Genomic DNA, 12786 nt, shown 5'->3' on the forward strand with positions numbered 1-12786 from the left:
AAATCACTTAATTTCTCAATTATAATCTTGGCAATGTAGCATATTACTCATGTCAAGGTACTTTCTTATGGTCCTTGAAACACAGCAACTATGGGAAAGTTTCCTGCACATCACATTCTATAGTACAAAAAAAAAAAAAAAACTGCACACTTTAAAAGTTTATATGGTATAAAGTTTGAATAATGGTAGTTTTTTGTTGTGATTATTAGAAAACAATGAGAAACACATCATGGAGTAACGTAGCAATGAACAGACCACTCATATGGCATGAGTTCAGTTCACATTGGGAAATTTGTGGTTTTGGGAAGTTATGGTATAGTTTCCCATATTCTTGTTATTGTTAATATTAATTGCATTAATACAAGTGCCACTATGACTTTTTTTTTTTTTTTTTTTTTTTATTAATTAAGGCTTAGCTAAGGAAAGTGATGCTCAGTGAGAAAGATATGCTATAATTGTTGAAATAGCAATGTTGCTTTACTACTTCACCAGAATGTACCTTAACAAGCAGCTCATGACCCTTGCATTTCACTGCCAGCAGAGATGTGTGGTTTCAGGTTTAAGAAATCCGTAATTTTCAAAAATCCGTGAAGGGTTGTTAAGTTCCAATATTACTGGTTTTATTAGGTTCTACTCTGTATTATATTGTTTTATTTATTATTATATAATTGGTAATGGCCCACTCAAGTTATCTATAGGTGGTATAAAGCAAGCATGCTATAAGCTGTAGCATATCTATTGGGGAAAAAAAAAATTAATTGGTTACCCATACAAAAATTTGATATTTATAATATACAGTTATCTAATGATTATATAACATACTGTAAAATCCCGTTACAGTGAATTTCACGGAGGTGTGTGAATTGTGTTGAACTGAAATTTCATTCTAATGAATACCACCGAAAATTATTTTTGTAGAACCATCATTTGATCAGATCAGTTCTGCTACACTTTTTTCTAAAATACAGGAGCAATGATTTTCTGCTTTATTTTAGAGATTATCATTTTGAAAGTACATTTTATTTACAGAAAATAATCAATATTTTAAAATTTTAATAAATGCCACATTTAGAAATACCTAACAGTGGATATGACAGTAGTAAATTTCACATATTAATTTTTATTTTTAATTTTTAACTTTTTTTTTGATGCTTTACTGTGAAAATTAAATTTTTAGTGCACTAAAATATATATGGGTTTTGATTGTACTAAGTTGAATTAGCATTAGTAGAGGCATGTGATGCAAAAAAGTGAGCTTATACAGCATCAGCCAAAAAAAAAAAAAAAAAAAACCCTTCCTGTTTCACCCATCCATTCATTCTAAATGTTTATCTAGTTCTGCCTTGAATTTATTTAAGCTATCAACTTCCAGATGGAAGTTTGTTCCAGCAATCAACTACCCGCTGGCTGAAGGAAAACTTCCGCACATCTATTTGAAAACTATCTTTCCTCAATTTCAGTTTATGCCCCCCTCAGGTTTGTAATCTGAGCATGAGGAAGAATCCCATCAGCATTGAGCCTGCTCAATCCATTTAAGGCCTTATACTCCTCAATCAGATCACCTCGTAGGTGCCGACCGGGCTAGCCGGGTGGGTAAAGTGCCTGCCTGGCAACCCAAAGGTCGCGGGTTCGATTCCCGCCTCGGGCTTGGATCAAAGTACTACAAAAAACCTTGGAAGGTGCATTATGGCCACAGAAGCCTATGCGCCAACAACTACAAAAAAAAAAAAAAAAAACCTTGCAGGTGCCCAGTCTCCAGTTGCTGCAATTTGCAGAACTTTAGTCTTTCTTTGTATGAGCACCCCTTTGTTCCAATCACCAGTCTTGTTGGCCTTTTCTGCACTCGTTCTAGCAACTCTACATCCTTCCTAAAATGAGGCTTCCATACCTGTACTCAGTACACAGTAATTGATAATTATAATGCTTTTTCTCTGAGCAAGTGGATAGTTTAAGGAAATGTTTCTAAAGCAAACAAACAAGAAATCTTGAAAATATGAGACTGCTTTCATTATTGTCCCATATCTGCATTTTGTATGGTTTCTTAATTTGATCATTTTAAAAATTTTCTTAGGAAAAAAATGTGGCAAAATAATTAACAATTATTAATGATCATCTGTTTTTTTTTTTTTTTTTTTTATGAAAAGGTGACACTACACTGTACCATTGCATTGGAGAGGGATATGAATTTGAGCAGAACCTTTCAGGACTGTAGAAAACATAGTAGAAGTTATAACTGAATAATTTCACTGCATCTTTTAAAACTTCATTTTTTTTTCCTTTCAAGAGAATCCTCCTAGTCATTGTATTTATGTAGAAATGAGACTGTGCATCCACATTTACAATATTGATGCACATTCATAATTGTCACATTAAATATTTCTTTTGTTGTAAACCAATACATTTTGTGTATTTGAAACTTTAATCTTGGAAAACAAAAAAAAAATCACATGGAGCTAATCCAGTGAGTATGGCAGATAGGGGACCACAGTCACTGAACTTTGCAAGACAACCTTGAGTGGAAAATGTTGAGTATGCAGGGGAGTTGTCATAATGCAAGCACCAATTCTTCAAATCCTACTTTTTTCAGTTATTTTCTCCAAACAGTATCACATAATCACCATAGAACCGTTTTGTAGTATTTCTTGTTTGTCATTTGATCAAGGTTTTCTTGTTTTTGGGACCTTGAAGGAGACAGAGGACTAGGCCTTTGTTTCCTTGTCATAGCTGTACACCCACAGTTTGTTACCAGGAATGATGGATAAAAAAACGAAGTATGGACACCATCAGCATGCTGATCGAGATCATATGAGACTTACATAATCTCTGTGCCCACTATGATCATCAGTGAGGATGTGAGACAGAAATGTATTGCATTCTGAAATCTTGTGTTAACTCAGCTGTAGTATTGCATTAACTGACAGGCCCTGCAGGAAATATTTAATCTTGGTGACTTACTAGTTTGAGATTGGTAACTGTTACATTTTGTATAGTTCCTTGTATCTGCTGCTTTTTTTTGTCTATTATATTGTTGTTCACTATATGTAAACTAAGGGGGAGGGGCTGTTGGGTTATGTGATATTGTTTATGTTACTCCATTGTGTCTGACCAGCTATATTTTCTCATGTAGGAAAACACTGCTTTTCATCAAAATGGCATGTTTCTCACTATCCAGAAGCTTTTCAAAGTGCTCCACTTACCTGTGTGGGTATTATCATGGAAAATAAGAAAAATTATCTACTAGAATTTTTCTAGTAGAGAAAAGAAAATAGGCTAACTCCAGTGTATTTGTGTTAGAGGAAGTTGTTACAGTAGTATCCTACATAACCAAAAAAAGCCCATAATTCTGACATGCAATGTACATTGGGTTGCTAAAATTGATGCTTCAACAGGAGGGGGAAAAAAATATCACAGGTTGTCACATTTTACAGTTCTACAAAATGGTGGGGAGGGGGATGACTGACATAGTTGGTTGAGTTATGTGCTATGTGTGATATCAGCCAGAAAAGTGTATGCTGGTCCACCCGTGATTTTTTCTTCCCTAATGAATCTAGCAGGCATCAGTTTGCAAATTTGCATTTCTTCTATTTCTTAATAACAATACAAATGCAGGTGATAATATGCAAGGAAGGCTATTCATAAGAAAAATAAAGATGGACACACAAAGTGATGTATTGCCATTTTTTTTTTTTTTTTTCTTGTATTTCAGTCATGCAGATTTTTCATCTGGTGAATGTCATAGGAACCTTGAAAAACAAAAAGATATGGGTGATTTCCTGTTATTGTTTCATGCTTATAATATTTGTTTCATGCACAGGCACAATTAATAGAAATCTATTGTTTGTTTGTTTGGTTTTTTTCATTTGAAATACTTTAATGTGTTTTCTAAATGTTGGCTTAATTTTTTTTTGTTGGAATAATGCTTTTTTTTTTTTTTTTATGTGAACTCCAAACACGAGATGAATTAGAACCTATAGTACTTAGTACTTGGGTTGGAGGTTGAGAAGACGAAAGAAGATATTTGTTTACATTGGACTTGAACTTCTGTAGATTGTAATTTTCAGGAAATATGTATGAAGGAAGGTGTTCCAGAAAATGGCAGTTGAATGAATAAACGAGGAAGATGAAAAGTTGGTTCTGTGAGTTTGAAGTTGGACAATAAATGGATATTGGCTGGTGGCGGCACATGTTCGGTCTGTTTTGAAAGAGAGAGAGTGGGAATTATAGAAGCCAATTCAGAAGAACAGTGCCCATGGAAGTATCTATAAAAGAGGCATGCAGCAGAAACAGTACGTCTATGAGAAAGCGAGTGGAGAGACTCTGTTAGAGATGAATCATTAATTAACCTAACTGCCCTCTTCTGAATGGAATCAAGAAGCCTGAGAGAGATTTTGGGGGCACTCCAGATGTGGGAACAATATTCCACGGCAGAGCGGATTTGCGATTTATACAGAGTGAGCAGCTGTTTGGAAGAAAGGTAATGCCGAGAGCGAAAGAGAAAACCAAGTTTTTAGATGCAGAGGAAGCAATATTTGTAATGTGCTTGTGCCAAGAAAGATTAGAAGTCAAGGTAATCCCCAGAAGAGATATATCATTTTGCCTAGAAATCGGAGTGTCACGAAAGATAAGCATAGGAGCAGAAGAATCCTTTTTGCGAGATATAAGACAAGACTGAGTTTTAGAAGGGTTGAAATCAACTAAGTTGTCTTTGCCCCACTGGAGAATTACCTGAAGATCGGCATTTAAGGAATTGGTAGCAGATTTTCGAGAAGTTGAAGCTGATTGAGCAGGACAAGGTTTCGCAAAATGGAAAGTGGAATGCAATGTGCTATCATCGGCAAAACTATGGATAGGATTTCCAGTCAATGGAAGAAGGTCATTGATATACAAGAGGAAAAGAGTGGGGGAAAAAATTGAACCTTGGGGGACACCGGCATTAGTGGAGAAGTTAGAAGACAGAGAGCCATCTACCATCACCCTCAGTGAGCAGTCAGAGAGAAAACTGGATAACCAATTACTAAAAACAGTTGGTAAACCATAAGATCAAAGCTTGTTTAGAAGACCTTTATGCCAAACATGATCAAAAGCCTTTGAGATGTCAAGAGAAACTACTTGTGTTTCACTGAACCTTTCCATTGAATTAGTCCATAAATGGGTAACATAAGCCAAAATATCACCAGTGGATCGACACTGACGGAATCAATACTCGTGATCATTGATCAGACGGAAAGTTTCTAGGTAGTTTAAGAGTTGGCGGTTAATTGATTTCTCCATTACCTTAGAAAGAGTAGAAGTAATTGCAATGGGATGATAATTGCATGGGAGGGATTTGTCACCCTTTTTAGGAACTGGCTGGATATGAGCAAATTTCCAAGCAGAAGGAAAAAACCTTTGGAATAAGAAAATGAAAAAAGGCGGCAAAGAATAGGAGTAAGTTCTGGAGCACAGGTTTTGAGAACAAGTGGAGAAATACCATCGGGACCTGAAGCTTTCTTAGCATCAAGATTCGTCAAAATCCTTCTGACATCCTTTTGATGGAAGACCACAGGAGGCATTGAATGGAGCATGTTGGGAATGGTGGGAGGCGTTTTACCAAGATCATTAATACATGAGCTGGAAGAAAAATGGGATGCTAGCAGGTCAGCTTTATCCTTGGGTGAAGTGACAACAGAACCATCTGGTTTGGACAGAGGTGGGCAAAAGTTGTGGCCAATAGCTTTGGCAAGAGACCAGAATGCTCGGTTACCATTAGGGCAAGAAGCAAGTTTTCTACTCTTAGCCTGTTCAAACTCTAGTTTGGACTGATTAATAACTGCTTTACAATTGTTGCGAGCTTTGGTGTAGGCAGAAAATGAAACTGAAGAATTAGAAACAAGCCAATTACGATATGCGACATTCTTCTCTTGAACAGCCTTAGCACATTTATTAGAAAACCAAGGTTTAGATAAAGGACGAGATTTTAAAGTGGAGTGTGGGATAAAGGATTCCATTCCTGCAAGAATAATTTCACTTACACGATCTGAGCAAACGCTGACATCAGAAGTTTTGAAACAGTAATCCGACCAAGGAAAAGAAGAAAAGCAGTCTTGCAGGTCATCCCATTTTGTATTCTTGTAATGCCAAACAACACGAGGTTGGAAATAGCCATCAGATAAAGGTTCCATTGGAGAAGAGACAATCAGCAAGTTGTGATCTGAAGTGCCTAAAGGACCTCTGACTTCGACCGTGTACTTAGAAGGGTTGTTTGTGAGAAAAAGATCAAGGCTGTATTGGCTGTATGATTAGGATTGTCCGGTATTCTTGTAGGTAAATGAACAATCTGTGCTAGGTCATTAGTAATTGCAAAAGCCTCAGCATGTCGCCCTGCTGGGTCAGTGTTACTAGAAAACGGAAGCCAGCTGGATTTGTGAACGTTAAAATCACCAAGGAAAATTACCTCACTGTTACGAAAGTTGGACTGGAGAAAGTCAAGTTGCAAAGAGAGGAAGTCAAAGAGCTCCAAGTGATTAGTGGAGTTGGGAGAACGGTAGAGACAACAGATGAATTTGACACAATGAGGTGGAGAGATTTTGAGCCAGAGAAGATCAAAGAGAGGAGATTCCAAATTGCCAAGTCTCTGACAGGGAATATCGGAATGGACATATTTTTGAAGCAAAAGGAATCATACAGCGAATAATTTGGGCATCTGAGATGAGCAGTATTTGAATCAACCGATAACTGAGATTCTGTCAGAAAAAGTACATGGGGTTTGGCAGACTGCAAGTGGAAATGGACATCATTGAGATTAGAATTGAGACCATGTATATTTGTGAAATGAATTAGGAAGTGCTTGGGAGGTTTAGATCTTTTCGGAGATAAGCATATTCTATTAGTTCGACAATTAGCATTACCATTAGTAGTGGCATTTGATGCAAAAAGCAAGCTTTATGCAGCATCAGCCAAAAAAAAAAAAAAAAAAAAAAAAAAAGAAAAAATAAACAAATAAAAAATAACCACTTCCACTTCACCTCTATGTTCGTTCGAAATACCTGTCCAGCTGAGCCTTAAACTTATTTAGGCTATCAACTTCCACGACAAGGGATGGAAGTCTGTTCCGCCAACCAACCACCCGCTGGTTAAAGGCAAATTTCCGCATGTCTATCCTACATCTGTCTTTCCTCAATTTGAATTTATGCCCTCTCAGGTGATTATTCTGAGCAAGAGGAAGAATCCCATCAGCATTGAGCATGCTCAAACCATTCAAGGCTTTATACACCTCTATCAGATCACCTCGCTGGTGCCTAGTCTCCAGACACTATAATTTGCAAAACTTAAGCCTTTCTTCATAAGAGCACTCCTTTGTTCCATTCACTAAGCTTGTTGCCCGTCTCTGTACTCGTTCCAGCAGTTCTACATCCTTCTTGAAATGAGGCCTCCAGGCCTGCATACAGTACTCTAGGTGTGGCCTGTCCATTGCCTTATACAAGGGAATAATCACCTCCTTATCCCTGCTAGAAAAATTCCTATATATCATTGACAATACACCGTGAGCTAATCTTGTAGCCCGTCTGCACTGCTGAGAGAACTTCATATCTGCCTGCACAACCACCCCCAGGTCCCTTTCATTCTCTACCACTGTCAGTGTAGTACCACAGAGTTGATACATTGCTCTGGGGTTGCTGTTCCCCATATGTAGTACTTTACATTTGTCAATGTTAAACTTCATTTGCCACCTCTCAGCCCATCTGCTCAACCTTTCCAGATCCTGTTGCAGCAGCGTAGTGTCAGTAGTGTCCTTAACAATCCTGCCAACCTTGGTATCATCAGCAAACTTGGCCATTAAGCTTGATATACCATCATCAATGGCATTTATAAATACAAAAAACAATAATGGACCCAATACTGAACCCTGAGGGACTCCACTAATAATATTAGTCCACAATGAGCAGTGTCCATTGATTACCACTCTCTGTCTTCTCCCCCTCAACCACCCCTTTATCCATAGCTGCAATTTGCCTCCAATGCCACACTGCTCCAATTTGTGCAGCAGTCTTCCATGTGCAACAGTATCAAAAGCCTTTCTAAGATCCAAGTATATAATATCAAAGTTATTCCCTGCATCCAGTTCTTTTGTGACTGCATCATAGTATACAATCAAATTGGTCAGGCAAGACTTACCCTTAACAAAACCATGCTGTGTCTGAGCTATAACTGAAGTCTTGTCTAGATGATCCTGCAGTGCTTCTTTAACTAGTGCCTCCATCAATTTTCCGGGAACAGAAGTTAAACTCACAGGTCTATAATTACTTGTGTCAGCCTTTGATCACCATTTGTGAATTGGGGTCACATTTGCACATCTCCAGTCCATGGGTACCTCCCCTGAGTCCAAGGAAGCTCTCATAATTACGGCTAAGGGTTTGCTTATTTCCTTTGCTGCCTCCTTTAATATTTCATGTATTCAATGGTAAGAAAAAGTGGGTGGGGCATGCTGTATGAAGTAATGAAATTTTTGGATAGGGCATACATGTGGTAAGAATATACCCAGATCCTTGACATAACATGGCCTCGACAATGCTCCCCGCATACACACTACTCTGACTCCCTCCAGTCACTATCTGGCAGAGTAGATTTAGCAAGATTATACACTAGCTGATTTGGAAGCCTCCTAGAGAGTTACCAATAGGTTCAGTCTGGTGTACTAACTAGCGGCCAGCTTGTGAACATCGTTTTAGAGCTGTACCCTCAAAATGTAAGGAATATTGGATCTTGCCATGACGTTCATCCTAACCTCAAAAGTCATCAATCATACTGCATGATGGAAGAGATAGGGAAGGGTTGACCGGAACTTAGCTCTGAAGACTAAACAAGGGTTCCATCACTTCAAGTCTCCAATAAGCAAAGTGGTGATATTTCACCGGTTGATGAGAGTTATCTACCACCTAGTGAATGCTGAAGTTTATTAATGTCTCTACAAACTTAAATTTGGCAGAGAATAACTATTTCATATTATTGACATATATTTTTAGTTTTTCAATTATTAGTAATGATATGAAGAAATAATATTAATAAGCATTGCAACTGAAGGTAGTGATATGTACTCATGCTTTCCTTTAAAAGGGCAAGCATCAGTACACTCCAAACACAATTTAAAAACCAAATATTTCTTTTCAGATATTAAAGTTAAAATCTGAGGCTTGTCAGGCTATGCAAAATCACTTGTGTTACAAAACACGGTGATATTACAGCTTGGTTAAAATTGATTGATGTGTCCATCATTGATGGATACATGAATTGATGTGTCATAATAAATGCCAAATTCACTGGCAATTTCATTCAATAGTTAAATATTAATCCCTTCTGATTAGATATCTGCTCATTATTATTAAATTAAATTAATCTAATAATAATAAGGAAAATCATGGTATGACCAAATTTTTAAGTTAGATAGCCAGAATGAAGTTCATCTTTTATGGACAAGCAGCCCTCTAAATTTTGTGAACTGCTGAAAATTCTTGGAAAGCACACAGCATCTTCTTCTATAGCTGTTTATATTGTTTCACGTATTTCTGTTGTACATTTCTCTAATCTGAAATAAAATTTGCTGCTCACTAAAAGTACTAATAATTGTATTTAAACAAGTAAAAAACTTCTATTCAAGTTCTGCTAATTCAGAATGACTGCAGGTAAATGGGTGTATCATGCATTATTATACTTAGATGAGTAACAGAACATGTGACAAGTTGTGGAAATTCACTAAAATGCTGGAATTTCGGGATATGAAATCATTCTCCCAAACCTGTAGATTACACCTTATATGTAATAATGTCAGTTTTTACCAGTTCACATCACGTTATACCTTTTTCAAATGCTGGCATAAGTTTTATAAAGTGATAATAGTCCTTGATAAAATTACGTCGATCTTATAAATACATATAAATGGCATTTTTATATTTATTATATGTATATAAAAAAATATAAACCCCGACCATATATTTTTTCATCGGTGTGCCACAGCTTATATCATTCTTGTTTTGTGTCTACTAATAACATTAGTGGATGGCCACCAGTTTTTTTTTTTTTTTGTTAATAGGTAACTTTTATATGAACCCAGCTATTTTTCGGATTTTTACATTTATCTTTTGCATTTGGATATTTGTATTATCTACAATGTTCAAATATATATCGATGGCATTTATTCACACAGTAATTCATAGTTAATATTTATTTTTTTGTTCTAATTAGATAAGTTTCTATATATTGACATATATATATATTGCTGTCTGAAATGTGCATATATCTGGTTCATTAATTTATTTTTTTATCATTGCAGGGGGTGCTACAAAAGCTCAGTGGGAAGATGTCACAGAATCTACCCCGCTTACTTTTGTTAATGATTGTGTTTCATTTACTACAACAGTATCTGCAAGGTCTGTAAAATAGTTAGTATTTTGTAACCTTTATTTACAGTTATTAAGATGACATTAATACATTATACTTGGTTCAAATCTCTCTCTCTCTCTCAGTACTGTTAAAAAAACCTGAAATTGGAAAGCAGTTATAATTAGCTAATAATTAATAGTCATCACCTTTTATATGCTTATCAGCCATATCTGAAGGTATAATCATATAATAGTTTGTTTATGTACAGCTGTCCAAAATGATGTCAGTCCATTCATTTCAATTCACAAATTTAAATTATTTTAGTTAACAAAAATTTAAAAAAAAAAAAAAAAATCATGTTTGTTTCTGAACAATTTTGGTTTTGGAATTATATTTGAGACTGGGGAAAACTTTCTGAGTTCAGTTATTTAATAATTTTATTAACTGCTTTTTTTTTTTTTTTTTTTTCATTTTTGTTTTCCTGAAAACCCTAAACACGAAAGGAATTACAATGTATGGAGCCATTAATATAGTAATGAAATTCTGAAGGATAAGGAAAAATCATATTTAACTAACTTTTTAGCTATTTTGAGACAGTTAGTTACTCATTAGTTGGTTGTTGGAAATAATAATTGTTGGAAAATTTGCTTGTAGAGAATTCAACATTTTTTTATTTGGACTTTTTCAAAGCATTTAGCTCAGTCTCTCGTTAGGGTTGCTGTATGTGCTTGCAGTCACAGGTAAGATTCTGAGATGGTTCACAGGGTAGCTAGGGCAAGAAGCAGTGAGTTGTGATAAATGGTTACTCTTCAGATTGGTCTAATGTTAGAAGTGTCCTGTCCCCTACCCCAAAGTCAACTGTTTCTGATTTCAATAAATGACATCAATGAAGGGATAGAGAACATTATGTCAAAATTTGCAAATAATATAAAAATTGGGAGAGTGGTTAATGATTAATGCCAAGAAGTATTCCTTCAGGAAGACTTGGACAGGCTTCATGAATGGTCAGATAATTGGCAGCTATATTTTAATGCAGAATTCAAGGTCTTACACTTATGGAATAGCAACCCAAAAAAAAAAAAAGAATTACACTTAATTAAAAACAGTACAGAAAGAAAGGGATTTGGGAATTACAATATGGTTTGACATGAAGTTGTTCGGTATAGGCAGGTAGCGAGATAAGCTCTTGATGATTTATTGAAAATTTGCTTGTATAGAGGCCATAATCCCATTGTATAAGGCAATTGTAAGACCATGTCCAGAATACTGTGTCCAAGTACAGAGACCACACCTAACAAAAGACATCAAGCTTTTTTTTCAAGGATTCAAAGTTGGGCAACCCACTTAATGAGATTTGCAAAAGGGCACCTGCATGAGGAAAGACTCTGAATGTGTGCTAAGAGATTGTAAGGAATAGTAAAATGAATGAAGACAAAAATATTCACTTTTATAAATGATTCCAGAGGTAGGGGTCATAAATTCAAATTATGGGAAAAGACATTTAGACTGGATTGTAAGTGTTCTTTTAGCTAGTGTTGTTAATTACTAAACAAGTTGCTGCCTTCAATATATTTAAAGTTGGGAATATTCAGAGGTCAGCTGGATAGTTACCTGCATAAGGAGGAAAATGCATAAGTTGTTTTATATTTATTTTTTATTTTTATTATTAATTGTTATTTATTTTTATGTATATTTTATTTAATTATTTATTTTAATTTTATTGGCTAGTGCAATAAAAAGCCTTACTTCCACTATATTACTATCGTTATATAAAAGTCATTTTCAGAAATTCTGAACTGTGATTTATATCATTAAGTCATGATAATCCTATTTATAAGGAAGCAGATTTATTTATTTTAGTAAAACAAAAAAAAAAAAAAAAAAACCATAGAATAAAAAAATATATATTTTATTGTAAAGATAATGTAATGAAATCACATAGAAGTTTTTACGTTTTACTGTAAATCAGTTGTATTATTCAAGTGAATATAACTCTCTTACAGATTTTGGCTGATTGACTGTAGACAGGTCAATGAAGTGACAAAATTTGCTACAGAGCTGTATCAAGAAGCAATTCATGTGCCATTTATGGCAAAATTTGTAGTATTTGCCAAAAGATATGATCAGCTAGAAGCTCAACTCAGGGTATTTTGCATGACTGATGACAAGGAAGATAAAACATTAGAAAGTCAAGAACATTTTACAGAAATTGCAAAAAGTAGGGATGTTGAGGTTTGTGTGTTTGAAGTATTGTTCCTTTTGTTTTTGTTTGTTGAGAATATTTCATTTTTTTTTTTTTTTTTTTATAACGTTTAAGTACTTGTTGAAAGGGAAATAAGTATTTAGTTTCAAAACAGAAGTTCCAAAAAAATAAAAAATAATAAAATAATAATAATAAAATAAATAAATATATATATATATATATATATT

The 12786-nt window shown here is 35.1% G+C and overlaps 1 protein-coding gene across 1 annotated transcript in view; it reads left to right on the top strand.

Moving 5' to 3' along the window:
• The window catches only part of LOC150088120 (uncharacterized), a 1786788-nt gene that overhangs the window by 1159163 nt on the left and 614839 nt on the right, over positions 1–12786 (top strand). Inside the window, exons 26-27 of the mRNA XM_090370030.1 lie at positions 10307–10403; positions 12360–12588. Of these exons, the coding sequence (XP_090226156.1) occupies positions 10307–10403; positions 12360–12588 (326 nt within the window). The remainder of the gene's footprint in view (positions 1–10306; positions 10404–12359; positions 12589–12786) is intronic.

The sequence above is a fragment of the Mastigoproctus giganteus genome, chromosome 3 (genome assembly GCF_048544385.1).
Source record: "Mastigoproctus giganteus isolate SK-2022 chromosome 3, ASM4854438v1, whole genome shotgun sequence".
Classification (NCBI taxonomy): Eukaryota; Metazoa; Arthropoda; class Arachnida; order Uropygi; family Thelyphonidae; genus Mastigoproctus; species Mastigoproctus giganteus.